This window comes from Phocoena phocoena, chromosome 18, assembly GCF_963924675.1.
Source record: "Phocoena phocoena chromosome 18, mPhoPho1.1, whole genome shotgun sequence".
In the NCBI taxonomy this organism is placed as follows: domain Eukaryota; kingdom Metazoa; phylum Chordata; class Mammalia; order Artiodactyla; family Phocoenidae; genus Phocoena; species Phocoena phocoena.
The window spans coordinates 72,051,207-72,072,211 of NC_089236.1; the positions used below are offsets into that span (position 1 = coordinate 72,051,207).

A 21,005-nucleotide genomic window follows, 5' to 3' on the forward strand; every position below is an offset into this window, starting at 1 on the left:
TAGCCAGCCAGGTGGACCCGAGGGCCCATCTGTCACTAGAATTCCTCATCCACACGCAGCCTGACCTCTTCCAGGTGTACTTTCCTGACAAAATCTAGACTTGTGGAAGCCCGGCAGATCCTTCAGTGATCCCACAACTCATCTGCCCGGGTCTGTGGAGGTCACACTGATGTCATACTTTGTTTAGGACCGCGAATCGGAGATGTTCATCAGCGTCGTCTTTGGTCACACTGCACGTGCCCTTGCACTCCTGGACGGCCATTTTACACCTCCTTTTCTCCTTGGAGCCTTGCAGCGACCTCCCCTTTCATTCCTCAGCTGATGTCCTCACGTCTTTCTTTCCCAGAGAAAACAGAAGCACTCAGAGGGAACCTCCATGCCCTTTCTGTGACCTGTCTGACCCAACCTTCTGCCTTACCTTGCTCTGTAATGAAAGAAGTGCCGGGATCGAAAGCCACTCAGGCACTTACGATCTGGCTCTCATCTCCTCTTTCCTCAAAGACTGCTCCAGCGTCATCCCTCGCCTTTCCTGGGTTGTCATTACTACACAGACATGCTCTAGTACCTGCTAGCTTTAAAATTAACTTACTAAAAAACCTCTTCATTTCACACAGCCTTCACTTACTTTCCCAGCAAAACTTAGTTATTATGTATGTTCACTGTTTTCCATGGACATGTCTCACTGCCCCACCCCATGGCTGTGCCATCAGGATCTTCCTGCCGCCAAGTCCACTGGCTTAGCCTTGACCTCGTGTTGCCTCACCTCTTTATCCTTCATAGTACTAACTTTGAAATTACCTTATTTAGAGTGTTTACTTATTGATCACCTCTCCCCCACTCCCCCACCACACCATCCATATACACCCACCATCCCTATACACCAGACCATCCCTATACACCAGACCATCCCTATACACCCACCATCCACGTACACCCACCATCCACGTACACCCACCATCCACATACACCCACCATCCCTATACACCCACCATTCCTGTACACCCACCATCCACATACACCCACCATCCACATACACCCACCATCCACATACACCCACCATCCCTATACACCCACCATCCCTACACCCACCATCCCTATACACCCACCATCCACATTCACCCACCATCCCTATATACTCACCATCCCTATACACTCACCATCCCTATACACCCACCATCGCTATACACCACACCATCCCTATACACCCACCACCCACATACACCCACCATGCACATACACCCACCATCCCTATACACCACACCATCCACATACACGCACCATCCACGTACACCCACCATCCCTATACACCCACCATCCACATACACCCACCATCCACATAAATCCAGTCTTGTATATCTCAAGATTGTATTTATGTGACATGCTGAAAAAGACACAATGACTGGAATCAAGAATGATGAGTGGTTGCCAGGGCTTAGAAGGGAACATGTAACTACAAATGGACAGATAACACCAAGGAGATTTTTTAATGAGGTACTAAAATTATTACTGTGTTTATGGTGGTGGTTGCACAGGCTATATACATGTGTTAAATCTCGAAGAACTGTACACCAAAGAGAAAGTCAATTTTACTCTATGTTAATATAAAAAATAAAAAATTTTTAAAGTTAAAAAAAAAACACCTTAATTTTCTCAGATCACTGGTACTAAGTCCCTTGTGGGGCTGGAAAGGAATGTCTCACAAGTACCCTCTCTCTCAGTTGTTTCATCCATGAAGGTAATCTCGCCCCTTTTTCTCTTGCTTCAGTAGCTTGATTACCTCAGTGTATTTCTTTCTCTCCTTTAACAGTCCTTCTTTTAAAGTCTTCTTTCCCTAGCGTTCTTTCCTTCACATTTATCACTTTGGAGTGTCCTTGGCCCTTTATCATTTTTATATTGACCCCATTTTCTTCCTTGTGGTCTAACTTTGTCTCCTTTAATTAATACCAGTACATTTTTCTTATTTGCTGTCAAGCTCTAACCAGATTTCTTATATTTTAAATGCTACATTTAAGTTCTTCTTAGTGCCTTATTTCCACTTTCACCTTTGCCACTTGTCACAACTGTGTGTGTGGATTCCCAAGGAGTCATTTCTGAATACTTCAAGTGGTAGATGGAGGTGGACCCCTGTTGTCCCACCACCCAGTCACTGCCCAATGGTTCAGTCTTTGCTCTTGGTCCTTTTGTAGTTTATTTTCCCCACATATATTCAGTTTTGTATCTAGCATTTTCCCCATGTTTAACCTGGGGCCTCCTAACTCCTTCCCTCCACTAAAACCCAACGAGGGTGTGTATTTCTTGGGGTGGCTGTATCGTGTTCCACCAATGGTGGATGTGCCAAAATTTACTTAACCGTGCGTTTGAGCGGAGTTTGGTGTTATAAACACTGTGGGCGTAGGAGCTCAGCACTTGTAGTTTGAGGATGTCCTGAGTGATTCTAAAGCACCTCTCCTGATCCATGACCACCATCTTACTTATGCTACTTAGAACCCTTGTTTTGGTTTGTTTTTTCATATACACCATGTTTGAAAATATTTTCACATTATGGTCATATATTTCTTGAAAAGTGGGACAGTTTTATATGTTCAGCGGAATTGTCTCTCTCTTTCAGGAGAATATGTGAAGTAATTAGTGAAGCTGTGTGGAAGCATAACGTAATTTATGTTTCAAGTGCTGGGAATAACGGCCCCTGCCTTTCTACAGTCGGGTGCCCAGGAGGAACCACATCAAGTGTGATAGGTTAGTTTCCTGTTTTAGAAATAGACTTAGAAACAAGCAGGCAAAAAACCTCAGTTCATCCAATGTTAACTGTATCTCTACTCTATGCAAGACACTGTGAGCCTTAAGTAGATCCTTAGGAAAGTGAAATCTAGTAGGGACTTTCTGATCTAGAATTTCCCCTACAGCAGCCTGGAGTAAGGGGTTTACTGGAAGTACAGATCCAGGGCTGTGGGATTACAAATGTGCAGTTACCTCTGCTTTGAGAATTTGGGCAAGGCTTTCTGAAAGCAGTGTGAGAATGAGGATTTTAATAGGTAGAAATAAGCAAGGGAAGGGCTTTCCAGGCTAAGTAAATAGCATAAATAAAGACACTTGTTTCACTACTTATTTATTGTGTAGGGCAATTTATTTATAGTCACGTTTCCTTTTAATTTCTCTTGGAACATGCAGAAAGATTTAGATGTAGAGGAAGGAAGCTTCATTATTGTGAAAAGCAGTTGAATCACATTTGTTCTATGAATGTGGCTTTTTCCCACTCTTTGGTCTTCAGGATCTGATGCAGTGTTGTTTCGCTGTAATCTAACGGGAAAAAATGCCTGTCAGCAGGAGTTGTAGGAGCGCAAAATTAGTTGCAGTCATAATATGAAAATAATCAAATTAACTTCCATTATAGTACAGTAGCTGCCGCCTTGTGTAAAACACCCCCTCCACAAAACATGAAACCCAGCCCTGATTTTTTTTTTACTAAGATCATGAATGAGGAGGATGAATTGAGAGATCCCTTATGTAGTAAATGAGGCCTAAAGTTTTTTGGTTTATTTTTAAATTTGGGATCAAAATAAGGCTTAACCTCTTAACATTTGTGATTGGATGCATGACCATAAAAACTGGTCCCAAACAGTTTTTCTGGCGTATCCATCAGTAACTGAACAGATATGTATATATCATAAGTGTTATTATAGTTGTAAAGATATTATTGATGTTATAGACACACAGCAAAATTTGGGCATCAAAGCTTAGAACAGAAACTGGTCGTTTTGAAAATGTTTTTGTTTTGAAATATCAGTGACCTTATGTTTATAGGACGTGCTTTTATTTATAGCTTGTAAATTTTAAGCAAGGTGTAGCTTGCTTTATATAATTTGGTTTTGTTTTTTTGCGGGGGCTGCGTCAGGTCCTTGTTGTGGCACCTGGCATCTTCGTTGAGGCATGCACGACCTTTTTTGTTGTGGCACATGGCTTCTCTCTAGTTGTGCCATGCGGGTTCCAGAGCACGTGGGCTCTGTAGTTTGCGGCACATGGGCTCTAGTTGAGGTGCACAGGCTCAGTAGTTGTAGCACACGGGCTTAGTTGCCCTGCGGCACGTGGATCTTAGTTCCCAGGGATCGAACCCGCGTTCCCTGTGTTGCAAGGTGGATTCTTTACCACTGGACCCCTTTATTGTAGTTTGAAACCTTTTGATTCAGTAATTCTGTTAAATCATGTGTTAAGATAACAGTGCCTGCCAGTGTGATACATCCCTTGTGTATTCCAGATCTCTAGATATTTTTAAGTACACAAATTAAAATGAAACAAAATAGATCTCAAAGGTATCTAATGATCAAAATACACTGCACTGCTACAATGCTCAGTATTTTGTCATTTTTTTATCCCCAGTTTTACTGAAAATTTTATACTAAATTTTACAAAACGATTAGTTTTATGTGGCAGCATCGTTAACCTGAGTCCTCTTGACTCACCTATTTTATCTAGACTTCTGCTCTGAAGATGTGTGTGTTGTAAAGAAGAATGAGGAGCTGGTAGGCTTCGATTCTAAGTCTTGTCTCTGCCGGTCATTTCCTTTAGTAAATTTTTTTAATCTCTCTATGCTCTGCTTCCAGATTTCTAGAATGAAGGAACTGAGTTTGATCTCTATGTTCTGTGATTGCAGAGTCTAACTAGTTTGCATCTGCACATTTATCTAAAAGATTGTATGTAGGGCTTCCCTGGTGGCGCAGTGGTTGAGAGTCCACCTGCCGACGCAGGGGACACGGGTTCGTGCCCCAGTCTGGGAAGATCCCACGTGCCGCGGAGCGGCTGGGCCCGTGAGCCATGGCCGCTGAGCCTGCCCATCCAGAGCCTGTGCTCCGCAGCGGGAGAGGCCACAACAGTGAGAGGCCCGCGTACCGCAAAAAAATATATATAATAATAAAAGACTGTATGTAGCATGTTATATGCTTGTTATTTACTACAGCCATTTTTGTGGTCATTTAAAAATGAAGACCAATCAACTGATTCCTTATCTTTCTAAAGTCATATTTTTAAAATTTGAAACACATTTCTCTTCTACACATAGATACACTTTTAGGTACATTATTATATTTAATCCACATAATAATCCTGGAAGGTATTTTTATATACAAAAGCATACCACCTAGTGTAACATCTGGCATGTAGTAAACTTGCCTTGGTTATTAAATTTTCTTATCTTTCCATTTTGTGAGAAAGAACTGTGGTATCGGGAGAGTAGGCAATTTACCAGGGTCACACAGCCGAGGGAGCAGTGGGTTTAGAATTAGGATCCCTGTCTTGTGTCCTTTTGTTAATGACCACATCCACTCCACAGGTGTTGGTGCCTACGTTTCTCCTGATATGATGGTTGCCGAGTATTCTCTGAGAGAGAAATTACCTGCAAATCAGTACACGTGGTCTTCTAGAGGCCCCAGGTAGGTTGAGAGTAGTACATGGGACTATTACAAATATTTTGTTAAACTGCATGGTGGGGAGGGGTAGAGTTTTGGTCATTTTACCGATTCTTTCTGTTGGTTTTTGCATTTTCATTTTGATTAACAATCTCGTTTGAGGGAAACAGGTAATTAAAGAAATAAATTACAGTTATTTCATTGTTAGATGTATGACATAACTATTCTGTTATAAATTTTATGCCCATGTCTACAATCCTTCACTAAGAATATGTAAGGTTTATATAAGGAAAATTTTATTTTTTTATTTCAGTGAAAGTTTTATTTATGTTTTATGGAACCTATTTTTAGAACACTATTTCCAACACCAGAAATGCTTTATGATCAGCCGCTTTAACAGACTAGTGGAAAATTAATAGAGAGTAAGGAAGTAGTCAGAATTCATGAGTCTTCCCAGTTATTTGTTCCAGTTACAAGATATCAAGGTTCAGTGCAAACATTGGTAGACAACATAGACAGTGCAAAGAGAAAAGTGGGAATCACCCTAAACCTCATCATCTGTCGTATGTATGGGTCAGATTTCGAAGAACATCTTTTTAGTCATTACCGTGTGCGTAAGTGGAAGCACACGCGACTCAGGCACTTTTATAACCTACTTTTGTCACTCGGTAATACAGTGAGAACATCTTTACAGGTCAACAGATATTTACCCAATAATATTTGTTTTAGGATAGTCACTAGGAGGGCTGCTACCAACCCGTTACAGGAGTTGTTTGCATTGCTTTCAGTTCTCTGTTAAAATGTGAAACCAAATAGCCCCAATATTCCTAGCCAGGAACGACGATAGTTGTTGAGCTGGTGTTTGGTGACGATGCGATGGTGAACTCTATGGGCTTTAACTCAGCAGACCCTGCTGGCTCGAGTCCAGCATGGCAGCCACTGGTCACATGAGAGTCTGAACAGAGCTGTGCTGCAAGTATGAAATGAACACCAGATTTGCAAACTTGGTACAAAAAAGAATGTAAATTAACTCATTTTTTCCTATCAATTTCATGTTGAAATTATAATATTTTAGATATGTTGGGTTAAATAAAATACATTACTAAAATTAAGTAAACCATCTTTTTGTTAGCTTTTTTTAAATACGGCTTTTAGAAAACTTTAAATGCCATGTGTGTCCCCCATGCTTCTCCTGGACAGCGCTGTTTTAGACTTTGTAGACAAGAGGGTGCTTCTGCTTATTACAGACGCGAAAAGTGCGTTCATCAGGCGTCTGAGCAGCGACCCTCATTTACTGCCCTTCTATAAAACATACGTGATACTATGGCCTGCCACGCGTAAGCCCAGGTACGCACACACACAGACGTTTTGTCCACTTATGAGGGAAAGAACTGCTGCGTAATAGTGAAATAGCCGTGATTGCGGATAGTTCGTGTGTTGTACTGTAATTTATTTGGCTAGTGGCCTTTCTACAAAGGCCCTGTTTATCCAGTGTCCACCGTCGTAAGCAGACTCTAACTGCTTTCGTTCAGTGCTGATGGGGCCCTTGGAGTGAGCATCAGCGCCCCAGGAGGCGCCATAGCCTCTGTTCCTAACTGGACGCTGCGTGGAACTCAGCTCATGAACGGGACGTCTATGTCTTCTCCCAACGCGTGTGGAGGCATCGCCTTGATTCTGTCAGGTAATGACGTTGCTCACCTTACTACCGTTGCTCAGTTTCCCAGTGAAGCGACAGTGAGTTGTTGGCTATTCCGTGTGTACTTCAGCCACAGTTTCATTACTTTTCTTAATAAGATAGAAGTAACATGATAAAATGGATTTTAAAAGTATCATTTATACTTCATCTTGGTCCTGGTTCTAAAATGCATGATTTATGTATAAGCTTAGTTAAGTAGGTGTGAAGTATCTAGACAATTTCATGTTCACAGCTTAAAATAAAGTCAGATTGTGGCCGTGAAAAGTAATTGAATAAATTTCTCTTATTTCAGGCAGATATTTTTAATTCCTGAATTTCTCAGGGTGAGAAAATGTGGTACAACTGGGAATGTCCTGGCCCAAAGTCAAGTTTAAGGTGGAGAATAGTTGGTGTGAGGATAGTGATTTGGGTGTATATTCATTCAGCAAGCGTATTCATTGGCCGTTAATGACTCTTAAGCATTATTTTAGCTCTGGGGCTAAATTAGTGAACAGAGCATTAAAAATACCTGCCTGTGTGGAGTTGATGTTAAAGTTGGAGGAGAAACAGACTGTGAACAAAATAAAAAACGGTTACTGTTACACGTAAGAAGACAGTGAATATCGGCGCGGAGCCAGCGATGCCGACGGGGCGCTAGGCTGGCGTGCGAGAGGCTGCTGTGGTGTTGGACGGGGGGCGTCAGCCCTGACCAGGGCTCAGCGTCCGGTCAGCCCGGCGGGCCTGAAGACCCCTCCCCAGCAGCATCCCTCTGGTCAGATCCCAGGCTCTCCACCCACAGTCCTGGTCCTGTTCAACCTTGCCGGGTACCTCAGGGTCGCTCGTGCCTCTTGTCTGTGGCACACTGCTCTCTTTGTCTGGAGCTCCTTTCTGCCGTGTCTTGACCTGTGTGTTCCCTGTGTCTCCTCTGATAGACACTACTAGGGATACCAACTCACGTATTTGTTCTCATGGGCATCACCCTTTCGTGGATTCTCACTGACAAAACGGTCACCTTCTTGATTTGCTCTCAGAGCGCCGTAGCGTTCCCATGTTTGTTTTGCTCAGGGCTTACTCTCGTAAATGTCTGCGTGTTCAGTTCTGGAGGGGACAGGAGTGCGCTCTTACTCATCTTGCGCCTCTAACAGCAGTCGTTATCAGAAGGTGGACAGCTTGGCGGCCTCCACATCCTTCCCAGAGGACAGTCAGCCCCAGCCTTGCTGCTCCCTGGCATTGCCAGGGAAGCTTCTAATCAGTGGCCATGCCTGGGATCCAGTCTCAAAGGTGCTGATTTGATTGCATCGGGACCTCAGCATCTTTCTGGCTCCTTCCAGTACCCTTGGTGTTTATAATGTGAACCCGGATTGAGACCTTGTGCCAGTGACCATGTTGTTTGACCAGCAGTAGTTTAAGGAAGGTGTCATTCGAATGCCTTTTGGTACTTTTTGCTCAGATGTTCACATTCCCAGTGCAGAGCCCGTGTTCATGCTGCTGCCTAGTGGGCACACAGGAATTTTCCTTGAATGAAGTCTTTGCGTTAACACAAGCAGCTTGAGTCAGACTGTTTGTCAGTTTTTTGTTTTTTTTTTTTTTAAATAAAAAAAGATTTAAAAGTGAGTGTTGAAGCACAAGACGTTAAAACCAGAGGATGTACGCGCTATCCATACTGGTGAGCAGAGAGTGTTTCAAGTAACCAGCTCAACTGATGGACACTACTTTCTTGTTTTCTGTTTTTGGCTTTTAGGTCTGAAAGCTAATAATGTTAACTACACGGTTCATTCAGTCAGAAGAGCTCTCGAAAACACTGCAGTGAAGGCTGACAATATAGAAGTGTTTGCCCAAGGACATGGTATTATTCAGGTATTGTCGTTTGTACGAAAAAAACGGGTTGTAAATCAGGATAATATTTTAATGATTACTGGATAATACTCCTATTATAATGATGATTGAGTTTTTCTAATTGATTATATGCCAGAGTAGTCTCTGAACTGTAAGCGGAGGGTATGAAAACAAATTTTGTACTTGAGACAGATTGGTGAGGCTGAGGTGGAGAAACATAATAGACATAGGACATGTAGGGGGTGGAGTTCACGGCAGAGCAGCGGAGGGCAGAAGCCGGCCAGTCAGTAATGGCATGTGGAGGTTTCCTAGCTTTGTCACTTGGGAGTAAAGAGGGTGGAGTGGAAGGCGAGTCCAGTGGCTAGACCAGTGTTTTGTCCAGTGAGGTAGAATTGCCCTCCTAAATGGGGTTTCCGTGTAGGTCAGAAAGGCGGATGGAGAAACGGACTTTTTGCTTGTACTTTGCTACAATGGAAAAGAAATTGGGGATCTGCAATAAAGTACTTTCTTGACCCAACCGTGTATATCTTACTGTTTGTATTCTCTTAATTAGGTTGATAAAGCCTATGACTACCTCGTTCAGAATACAACATTTGCTAATAAGTTAGGTTTCACTGTTACTGTTGGAAATAACCGTGGCATCTACCTCCGAGATCCTGTTCAGGTGGCTGCACCTTCAGATCACGGTGTTGGCATTGAACCTGTATTTCCAGAAAATACTGGTGAGTAATAACCAGACAGTAAGCTGATGTGCTCACATTTATGCTTTGAATGAATTGTACCACAATAGAGAAAATGCTGTTTAGGCTAATGTTCTAAAGAGCCCGTGCCTACAGGAATTGACAATGTTATTAATTTGTATTTCATAGAGGTGTAGGGGACACTGATGGCAATTAGGGATCCTGATACAATGGCAGTTCGGTTGGCAGTGTGTCTACCAGAAAAACAGTAGCATGGGCCTTTAGGGACCTGGAGCTTTTATTAAATTGTGGATAGTAAAGCATCAAATTCCTTTTCTTTCCCACTTTTACTACTTGGGTGTAAGAGTTTTTGGTTGGAGAGTGGGAAGCAGAAGCAGCCAGGCAGAACCCCAGCCCAACGACTGTGAACAAAATTGTCATCACTGTAAACTTAGGAGTCTTTTCTCTTAGTCAGATTCTGTTAACTGTATGCAGTAATGAAAAATATTCACTAAAATGGTTTGTGTTCAGGTTGTAGCCAGCCATGTTGGGTGAACACATGAATGGATTCCGAGCATCCTAAAATAAATGTGAGGGAGGTTCTGTGGCTCTTTTATGTAAGCTGTGTTTCGGGAGCCCGTGCCTACTGGATTTTACAGCCAACCACATGTATCTGTGGAATTTTCTTGACAGACGACAGAACGTTTTAAAATGGAAGAAAAGGAAAAAATAACTAATCTTTACTTTTTGGTCTTTTTAACGCCAGAAAACTCTGAGAAAATATCCCTTCAGCTTCATTTAGCTTTAACTTCGAATTCATCATGGGTTCAGTGTCCCAGCCATTTGGAACTCATGAATCAGTGCAGACACATAAACATACGTGTGGATCCCAGGGGCTTAAGAGAAGGATTGCATTATACAGAGGTATTTATTGGGATATCTTCATTTTTACTTTCTTTAGTCTTTAAAATGTGTAGAAGTCTTTGTGTAGCAGTCCATTTCCCCATTAGTCTGAGTAAGTCAAGGGTTGTCATGGGTGTATTTGTCCAGGCTGTTTGCCATTAATTATGTGGCCTGACATCAGAAAATTGATGCCAACTTGTACTTAGGACCTTTACATTTTAATCTTAGATTAATTTATTCGCTGAGTAGATTCACCCTTTTTTTCTTTTATTTTCTCTTTTTAAAAAGTCTGTTTATGGATACTGACACTTATTCCTTTTTCAAGGTATGTGGCTATGATATAGCATCGCCTAACGCAGGTCCTCTGTTCAGAGTCCCAATCACTGCAGTTATTGCAGCAAAGTAAGTGCCCAGTTACCGATAGCTTGCTGTTACGTGTAATTATGTAATGGCTCTTTATGGAAATGGGGTGAACTTTTAAAGGATCCATAGGCCAGAACCAGGTGACTAGGTTTTGGTTCTGTTCCTTGCTTAACGTTCAAGGTGGTGCGTAGTCAGTCACGGTGTTCCTTGTTCACAGTGAGGATAACTGACAGCATCTGTCACCTGCCCTCCTTACACCTGATTCAGAGGCTGTTTTAGCCTTCATCCGGCCTGATGCCTCGGCAGTGTTTGACAGTGACTTTGCCCCCTCCCACCCCCGGCCCAGATTCCCCCCTTATCTCTGGGATTACCATTATCTCCTCTTTCTTCCGCTTTTCCAGTGCCGTTTCCAGACTCTTCCCTTTCCATCTTGTCTTCTACCCCAGAACGAAGGAACTCAGGACTGATCACACTGCTTGCTGTATAAAGTACCTCAGCGGCACGCCCAAGGATCGTGCTGCTTAAAATAGCAAACAGTGGCCCTTCACAGCCAGTGTTTCCCGCGGCTCCATCACCAAATTACACGTTTCCACGAGCTCACCAATACTGACCCCCCCCAGTTTCCTCAGGACGGGTGCATTTGCACAGCTGATTTCTTTGCTTCAGTTTCCTGTCCCTTAACTTAATGACCAGGTGTGTTCTTGGTCATCTCCGGGTGAAGGGAGTCCCTCCCTGCCGCTTCATGGCACTTTTCACTTGCCTGTGGTGCAGACTTTAGCTAGTGTGTTGTCATTTTTAATTCACCGCATTTGACTGTGAGCCCACGGAAGACACGGGGACTGCATCTTACGTGACCCCATATGGAGCCCATTGTACAGAATGTACGAAACAGATTATTCAGTACATGAAAGACAAGATGGAGATGAGAGTTCTGGAAACAATAGAGAACTCTGAGTTAACAGCTTCTATTGAGTTAGTCGCACAGTAATGTTTAATATGCAGTAGGTCTCAGCCCATATGAAACATAGGATGAAATTGAGGAGGTAACAAGTGACACACACGTGAAAAAATTGCGGAACAGTTAAATTCTCAGCCGCACATTCCCTAGAAGTCCCGTAGGAACTTCAACAAGGTAATGTACAAGATTCAGGAGTGGGCTGAGACCTCATGTGCTTCAGGAAGCCTTCCCTGACCGCTCCTCATGAACCAGGAACCTTGCATCTTTTCCACTAACGCTTCCTGTCTCCCCAGAGAATATTACGTTCAACGTCCCTGTTGGGTTTTCCGTCCCCGCTAGATTGGCTGGGGAAAAGGAAAACATTATATTCATTGTTGTAATTGTAGCACCTAATAGCAGTGCCTCAGGTATAGTAGGCACTCATTAAATGTTTGTCATACTGACTAGAGTTTGTCCTTAGTATGTACTTTAGGTTTCTGGGTTGGGTAATTATACATTTGACCTTTATGTTTCACTGATCCCTTACAAAAACTCTATGAAAGTACTTTCTCTTCTTTACTGTGTCATTTATGGCATGGGTGCATTTTGAAGCTACGAAAGAGGTTAAATTTAATATCAGTCTCAACTATAAGGCAGTATCAGTGGCACAAAACATTGCCTTTGATTTTAATATTTTGGACTCACAATAGTCCAGATTCTGGTAACTGGAAACTCCTGTGAATGTTGTAGAATTCCTTTAACCAAAAAAGAGGGAGCTGTGTGTCTGACTTCAGACAAATTATAAAGCAAACAAGTAAAAAGCAGAAAAAGCATCTCCACAGTGTATCTCTGCTACCATGTTGCAAAACTGAGATGACATTGTGCGTACTGTTTTGTTATCAGCTTTTAACTCCCTGTGTTCATTTCTCATGAACTGTTGAAATCTAGAGTACCAGTGGGCTTATAATATAAAGCTTTTTAAATGAGAGTGTCATGTTTAATCATTTATTTTTATTAATTTTCAGAGTAAATGAATCAACCCATTATGATCTAGCCTTGACAGATGTACATTTTAAACCTGGTCAAATTCGAAGGCATTTTATTGAGGTTCCTGAGGGTGCAACGTGGGCTGGTGAGTAAAATTAATGTCTTGTCTTGCCCATTTACCTTTATGTGCATTCTATCTCTGCTCTGGTTATGACCATATAAAGTTCATATACCTGCAGTAGACTTTTCTCACAACAGTAATAGCTGTCTGGCACTGCATTGGTTCATATGTCAGTCATCTATCTAGGCCAGGGGTCTCCAACCCCTGGGCTGCGGACCCGTACCGGTCCGGGGCCCGTTAGGAAGCGGGCCGCACAGCAGGAGGTGGGCGGCGGGCGAGCCAGCGGAGCTTCATCTGCCGCCTCCCATCGCCCCCCATCTGCTCGCATCACCGCCTGAACCGTCCATCCCCAACCAACACTCCCCCCCACCCCAAGTCCATGGAGAAATTGCCTTCCACGGAACTGGTCCCTGGTGCCAGAAAGGTTGGGGACCGCTGATCTAGGCTATCTTAAGATGTTTTAATAGTTAGGATTTTAATTTGGTTCAGAATAATGCCTTCTCCGTTCACGATCAGAGTCAGAGTTGCATCGTGGTACAACTCAGGGCTTCCACTCACATAGGCCCAATGGTTGTGTAACATGTAACTCTAATAAAACGTGTGCTAATCATACCAAAGAATAAAGATCTATAGTTAATTCATATTGAACATGATGTCTGTTTACTGGTAGATGTCAGTGATTATAATGCCCTAATTATGATTTGTTTAGGTTGGGTATTGAAAATAATTAGTTCTTTGGTTTTTTTGTGTGTTTGTTTTTTGTTTTTAATAAGAATTGATCAGATCATCCAGAATAGAAGTAGCTCAGAGCATTTAGCAGTCTTTGATTAGATATTTACTGTGGGAGGTGGAGGGGGTGGGAGAGATGTTGGTCAAGGGCACAGACTTTGTTATAAAATGGAAAAGTTTGAGGGATCTAATGTCCAGCATGGTGACTGTACTTAATAATACTGGGTTGTATACTTGAAATTTGCTAAGACGGTAGATCTTAGATGTTCTCTCCACCAAAAAAAATTGGTACCTATATGAAGTGATGTATGTGTTAGCTAACCTTTTTGTGATGATTGTTTCATAACATATACATATTCGTCAAATCATCACGTTGTACACCCTGAACTTGAAAATATTATATGTCAGTTGTTTCTCAGTAAAACTGGGGGGGAAAAGGGTCAAAGCAGGGAAAAAAAAGAAATGCACTACAGATGATTCCTATTTCAAATACTTTGACATATTGTCATAACACTAGATTCTGTATTCTTAGCAAGTGATTAGGTTCCCAGAGCCCTGTGCCCACTTGATCTTGTGAAGCAGAGAATTAAGCCTTGCTTCGGTTCCTTGTCTCAGGGCCAGGTATTCGCGAGATAAGCTGCTGACCTGGCTTCACGGTGATCCTGGCTCATGTCCAGCTCCGCCGCAGAGCACAGCTAAGCATATGTAGTCCTGATAGTCATACTTTCCAGAAGCAAACAGTGCAGATAAACCAGGAGCGAGAGACTAGGAAAAGTTATCAGTGAAGTTGGATAAATGGATACTAATGGGACTTAGGCATGCTAACAAATAGAGGTTTCTAAAATTAAAATCCTCTTTACCAAGAATTGATTGGTTTTTAGCTGAAGCAAGAGGAAAGGTTGAACTTAGTAACAGAGAAGGGAGGGATTTTAAAAATTACCTGATTCGGATAATTGTGTGTCCATCTGTAGACAGCTTGCTGTTTCCTGCTGTTTGCAGCGTAGCGGTTGCTTATTTTAGTCCTGATATATTTATTTTCCATAGCTAAATTTTCTACCCTCTCATCTTTATTAATACTCGGTCAGTTCATTGTTTTTAAAGAAATAGCAGATTTCATTTGAATATACCATTTCATTCTCTTGATATAGTATTTCCCCCTAAGTAGGCACTATGAAAGCCATTTTGTGTCCATTTTAAATCTCGTCAGTTAAAATGTTGCTTCTTCCCTCTCGTTGTAGAGGTTATGGTGTGCTCCTGTTCTTCTGAGGTGTCTGCCAAGTTTGTTCTTCACGCAGTGCAGCTTGTGAAGCAGAGAGCCTATCGAAGTCATGAGTTCTATAAGTTTTGTTCCCTTCCAGAGAAAGGAATGCTGACTGAATCCTTTCCTGTCTTGGTAAGTGTTAATTAACAGTCTGGAATCCTGAAATAGTTTCCTTTCGTTCTGGGTGTAGGCTAAGACTAAGTATTTGAATTTGAATTTGATTTTATAGTTTGTATTCAGAGCACATTGGGACTGTATATTTTATTAATGCTGAATAATGTGGAAAGATAGGTCGTCTTACTAGGATACTTGCAACCAAGTTGAGGTAAATGTTAATCTCTTAGGAAAGTGCTGGTCTGCCAGATGCTGACGCCTCACAAAGTGGACCCTGGTTGAGATTGTCTCCTCATCGTACAGTAGATTATTTCCATGTTTAAGACTTTTCTACGTGTTTTCTACTTATTTTAGTTATTTTATTAATGCCCTGTTGCTAAGAATCCATGAGGTTAATTTGCTTTGTAGGTGAAACTGCTGCTCCTGCCTGCAGATTAGCCTGGCAGCCCTCCAGGCGTATCTGTAGTGTTAGAAATGGTGCCTAGTCCTTCCTTCTAGAAGGTGAACACACTGATGTTCTTTCTTGAACTTGCTACTCAGTGTTTTCAGATGGCTGCCTCATCTTTCCTGTATCGCTTATGTTTCTGATAACTTTGACTTGTGTCCTTGTATGTGTTATAGAGTAATATGGTTCACTTTAAACTTTCTAATACACTGATTACTAGAAAACTTAATTTAAAACTCAGTGTTCAAAGAACAGCTTTTGTTTTTACTTTTTTTAATAGGAAGAAACATGTGAGGGACCATAATTTCATTTGGCTTTGGTTGCCAGGCAGCTCTTGAGCCCAGAACTCAGCTATGGCTATTGAATATGCCTCACAGAGTTGTCATACCCCTTCTCTTGTCATTGTTCTTAATTATTTTTCCTTTGGTCCCAAGTTTTTATTCCAGTTTGTTTTCACCATTATTTTATTACATGTACTTCAGAAGCTGCCTCAGACCTCTTACGACAAGCAGTTTAGGATTATGAGTAAATAACTGTGTATTTAAATACCTGCAGTCTGTCTCAGCAACTGTGATTTGTGTAACTTCAAGCATAGCTAATGATAAGTTTCTTTGAATTTTCCTGCTGTACAAATAGAAGAAGTTTGAAAGCATAGAACTGCTTTGAAACACCTATTTATGTTTTGTAATTTACGCATTGATAATTTAATTTCATTTTTCTTTGCAGGGTGGGAAAGCAATTGAGTTTTGTATTGCTCGTTGGTGGGCAAGTCTTAGTGATGTCAATATTGATTATACCATTTCTTTTCATGGGATAGTATGTACTGCTCCTCAGTTAAACATTGTAAGTTCTACATTTCCATCATTTTTAATGTCAGTTATTTGTGTTATTGTGAAATAATTTCAATGGTTGGGTTTACATTTTAATGGGGAGATTATCTATGGTTCTGGAAGTAACAATAGTCTTTGTTCATAGGTGCTTATAAACATTGTGTTTGACACATTTAGGTCCAAGTATTGTTTAAAAATGCAGTTTGTTTTCAGTAGAGTTTGAGAAACTAATTTGATAAATATCCTTTGTAGCATGCATCAGAAGGAATCAACCGTTTTGATGTTCAGTCCTCCTTGAAATATGAAGATCTGGCTCCCTGCATAACTTTGAAGAGCTGGGTCCAAACACTGCGGTATCTTCAATGTTTTGGGGCTGCAAATGTTGGGTATCAGTGTGATGGGGGTGGGGGGATGGGCATCTCTTCACTCTTTGGAAAGGGTCTCTTTTATTTTTAATCATGTGAATGCTGGACGTGAAAATTCAGTTCATGACTTTCCAGCCCAGGGAACCTGGTGGGTCTCTGAGAGGCAGCCTCAACAGCAGCTTCTGGCTTCAAGTAACATGTACCTAGAGCCCTTGCTGTGGCACCTGGCAGGACCCATCCCGTGATGAGGGCAGGGCTGTCTGCGGTCAGACCCTGTCCTTCAGCACTGTGAGGAATTGTCACCTAGTCCCGGCATCTGATTCTGTTGAGACTGTCAGTTGATGGTTGAAAATGTTTTTATCATGAGAAGATTACCTTTGTAATACTGCAAAATTTAACTGTGTGTATTGCTATGGTTCAGTCAGTAAAGAATTATATAAGTTAATGATTAAAATATTACAAAATACACGGAAAAGGACAGCATCTAGGAATGCTCATTTGTCATTTATTGTGATACGTTATAGATTTTGCTGATTATAGTTTTCTCTCATTTCAATGAACTCTTATGCAATTGTCTGATTACAGCCCACTCAGTGCAAAAACAAAACCTTTAGGATCAAGGGATGTTTTGCCAAATAATCGTCAACTTTATGAGATGATCCTGACTTACAACTTTCATCAAGTAAGTGTTTGTGTAACCAAGTATACCCTTACAAAGAACTCTTGTGTTTTATGAATCATAAAATCAGAAATGGAAGGACAGTGTATTCAGAGAGAGAGTGTGTGTGTGTGTGTGTGTGACATACATATATATGAAATAGAAACAAGTAATTAACCCTGGTTAATTTAGAATTATTCTTTGGGAAATTATGATATAGAACGATCTAAGTACCATTCAGATCTGAAGTCACAGATTCTAATTTAGTGGTGACCTGGCCTTTGAGCCTTAGTTTTTGTAATCACTGACACCTGCCTATCCTCTGATACCTGTCCACTGGTTTGATGTCTTGTCAAAGCCAGATGCCTTCTGATTATGGAACCAGGCCTGATTGCTCTCTGTGAAGCAGGTGTTGGCACAGTGAGACATCAGAATAGCTCCTAGGTTGAATGGGTAGTAAAGGTAGTTAAGATGGGCATAAAAATCAGATCGAAGTTTATGGAGGATCAGTAAGATTTTAGTAAAACTCTTATTGAAGCATAATATGAATTACTGTTGGGGACATAATTGATTTCAGTGGGTTGTCTAATTTCAACTTTATAAAGAAATTTTTAGTTTTATTTAAAAAAACCAGTTAATTAGAGGTCCTGAAGAATAGGTATTGCTTTAGCAATGAATGCAATTAGCTAGGTTTGTGTTTTTTAAACCTTGTAAGAGAAGTACCTTTTACTAGTCCCGAAATCCTGGATGTGTTCTGCATTTTTGAAATTGGTTACTGCAAGAAAATATTTTTAATACTTTTAATGTAAAAGTCTGATCAATAGCAATATTACAGGTCTACATTAGAAATCATATAAACCACATCAAATAATCATTCTTCCCCCTCACCCCCCCACAGCCCAAGAGTGGGGAAGTGACTCCAAGCTGCCCCCTGCTTTGTGAATTATTGTACGAATCAGAATTTGACAGCCAGCTGTGGATTATATTTGACCAGAACAAAAGACAGATGGGTTCCGGCGATGCTTACCCTCATCAGGTATGATTTTTAGAATTAACAGCTGTTTCTTGAGCTGATGAAGCCCGAATTCTTGCTCTGGTAACGTGCCTGCTTTTTAAACACCAGTGTGGTTGTGCGTTTAGTACTTGGGCACACGGCTAGCAGCTCAGCTGTCTGTTACAGGTCGGACCGTGACAGCTTTTCAGCCCCACGGTTGGGCTGAATCCGGCTTCGGGGTAAAGGAGGGCCAGGAGGATGCTCACAGACGCTGGCCAGCAGAGCTTTTTATTTTTAGTACTTCTCCTTCCTACCCAGTGCTTGCTCCTATCTGCACGGTGAAAGCAAATCATCCAGGATATGTTAGCCCCTTGAAGTGATCCCAGGTCTGAACTGGAGCCAGAGCACAATGACAGTGCCAAGTGTCTTCAGTTTATTAGAACTTTGAAATATGTTTCTTCTTGGTCAGCTGTGTAGTGAGCACTTACTATATGCCAAGCACTGTGCCTGGCACTGTCATTTGGAAGGAAAAAAAATCTTTTAATCATATAATTTATAGAAATCTTATCCCTGATTGAAAGACTGGGACAAAGAAATGAGTTATTTCCTGTAACCTTTATAATTTTATGCTAAATAATAAAAATAATTTACACAGGGTTTTCAGTTAGTCATTCAAGGAATGGTTTCCTTTTTTCCTCAAAGCCAGGCCCTGGCACGTCTCCTCAGTACAGACTGGGTTATTGCAGCCATTCCTTTTGTTGCTTTAAAAAATCTCAGAAGAAACTGCTGCTGCAGCGTACAGCCTTCCGTCCTCTTGAGCAGGTTGCCTGGATGGAGCGTGGCAGATCTGTACTCCTTTGTCCCCATTGGCTCCCTGTTTTTCCCGTCTGCAGTAAAGGGGGGTGGCATGGTGGTTATGATCTAAAGGTTACCAGTCATGTGCATACAAACACGTGTGTGTGTCTGTCTTAGATATTACACAGCACCTCAGTTTTGCTCATTCTTGGTGTCATTTTATCCATGCCCGTGAAGACCCAGGAACTAGAAAATTGTTGCCCTTTCCAGTCTGGAGCGGATGCTGATTCAGCTGGGCGCCTAGGAGTGGCCTGTTGTTGTGGGAGGGCTGAGGGCTAAGGGCTTGGCTGCCTTCAGTGCCCTTATCCTCTGCTCTGGATGTGACCTTGGCCAGCTCACTTTGACGTCCGGTCGGGGCGTTGTGTGCGTGTCATGTGTGTGTCGTAACTTGCACTGTACCTCACGTACTGTAAGCACTCTGTAAGTGGTAATTCTTAACTGTTTATCCTCTGACTGTAATTTTCGTTCATGTGGTAAACCTTACTTTTCCCAAATGTTGTTTTTCTTTTATAGTATTCTTTGAAACTGGAGAAAGGAGATTATACAATTCGACTGCAGATTCGGCATGAGCAGATCAGTGATTTGGAACGTCTTAAAGATCTTCCATTTATTGTTTCTCATAGGTTATCTAATACCTTGAGCTTAGATATTCATGAAAATCATAGTCTTGCACTTCTAGGAAAGAAGAAATCAAGTAACTTGACATTACCACCCAAATATAACCAGCCATTCTTTGTCACTTCCTTACCTGACGACAAGTAAGTGATAACATTGCTTAACACTCGCTGTCCATCTCATACTCTGTAATCTTTAAGTGCTAGTTTATAATATTAGGCTACACTTATACTGTGTTGTCATTTGCCATTCTAGACTAAGGTTATTTCTCCCTTTGGTTTTTGAAATCTTAGCTACGGAAATTATTTCAGAATGCAATTGTTTTGATGTTTTTCCCCCTAATTCTCTTTGTGAAACTTTCTTTTTTGTTCGTTTTCTCTCCTCTTTTGAATCTTCTTCTTAGAATACCTAAAGGGGCAGGACCTGGATGCTACCTTGCAGGATCATTAACGTTGTCAAAGACTGAACTCGGAAAGAAAGCTGTAAGTATTAGGTTTTTTTTTTTTTTTTTTTTTTTACACTGAAAGTGCCTGTTCCAAAATTTCCATTTCCTTAAAAATGGAAATTAATTTACATTTCAGAATGAGTAAAAGAGAAGATCTCTCTGGAAAAAGAAATTTAATAGTTTTTTTTCCCCAAGTTGCTAGTAAAGGTCAATTAATATTTGGTTGTATTTTTATATATTTAGTATTCTTTTTCCCAGGCCTAAGTACTCGAGCCTTGAACCTGTTCTGCCTTGCACAGCTAATATACTTGAACTTCCCATGAAATATGTAGATCCAGATCAAACTTGGCTTAAGTGAATGGGATGTTTTTAAAATTAGAGAATTTATAGAGTTTTAACTAACATAATATTGTGGATATAGGAATAAATCAGATCTTCTTGGGTGACTTCTAAAAAACCAGTCAGGACAATTACTACTAATAAACAGTATTTTTTACTTGTACAGATCTTTCTCTTATTGGAATTTTGTGTAGTTATCTACAAGGTAGTTATTTCTTTTGGCATTAAGGTTTATTTTATAGTTTCAAAATTGTGCTTTTTGTTAAAAACATGTTTCTGGTTGTTATATTTTAGAGATAATTGTTATGGTTTGATAGTACCTGTTTTAGTTTTTCCAACTGTTTTCATTACAAATTTATTGTGAGAATAGTGTTTATATACATCTGTCACCCTCTGTCATAATGTCATTTTAGCTCAATGCCAGTAAAAGTTGTCATTCTTATAGTTTTGCATT

The 21,005-nt window shown here is 41.1% G+C and overlaps 1 protein-coding gene across 2 annotated transcripts in view; it reads left to right on the forward strand.

Moving 5' to 3' along the window:
- Positions 1-21,005, forward strand: part of TPP2 (tripeptidyl peptidase 2) — a 66,761-nt gene that overhangs the window by 28,810 nt on the left and 16,946 nt on the right. For both annotated transcript variants that reach the window (XM_065895844.1, XM_065895843.1), the window contains exons 9-23: positions 2,609-2,736; positions 5,324-5,423; positions 6,932-7,080; positions 8,816-8,931; positions 9,464-9,632; positions 10,357-10,514; positions 10,819-10,895; positions 12,819-12,925; positions 14,869-15,023; positions 16,177-16,293; positions 16,533-16,633; positions 17,231-17,327; positions 18,202-18,339; positions 19,666-19,910; positions 20,171-20,249. In XM_065895844.1, coding sequence (XP_065751916.1) covers positions 2,609-2,736; positions 5,324-5,423; positions 6,932-7,080; positions 8,816-8,931; positions 9,464-9,632; positions 10,357-10,514; positions 10,819-10,895; positions 12,819-12,925; positions 14,869-15,023; positions 16,177-16,293; positions 16,533-16,633; positions 17,231-17,327; positions 18,202-18,339; positions 19,666-19,910; positions 20,171-20,249 — 1,936 coding nt within the window. The remainder of the gene's footprint in view (positions 1-2,608; positions 2,737-5,323; positions 5,424-6,931; positions 7,081-8,815; positions 8,932-9,463; positions 9,633-10,356; positions 10,515-10,818; positions 10,896-12,818; positions 12,926-14,868; positions 15,024-16,176; positions 16,294-16,532; positions 16,634-17,230; positions 17,328-18,201; positions 18,340-19,665; positions 19,911-20,170; positions 20,250-21,005) is intronic.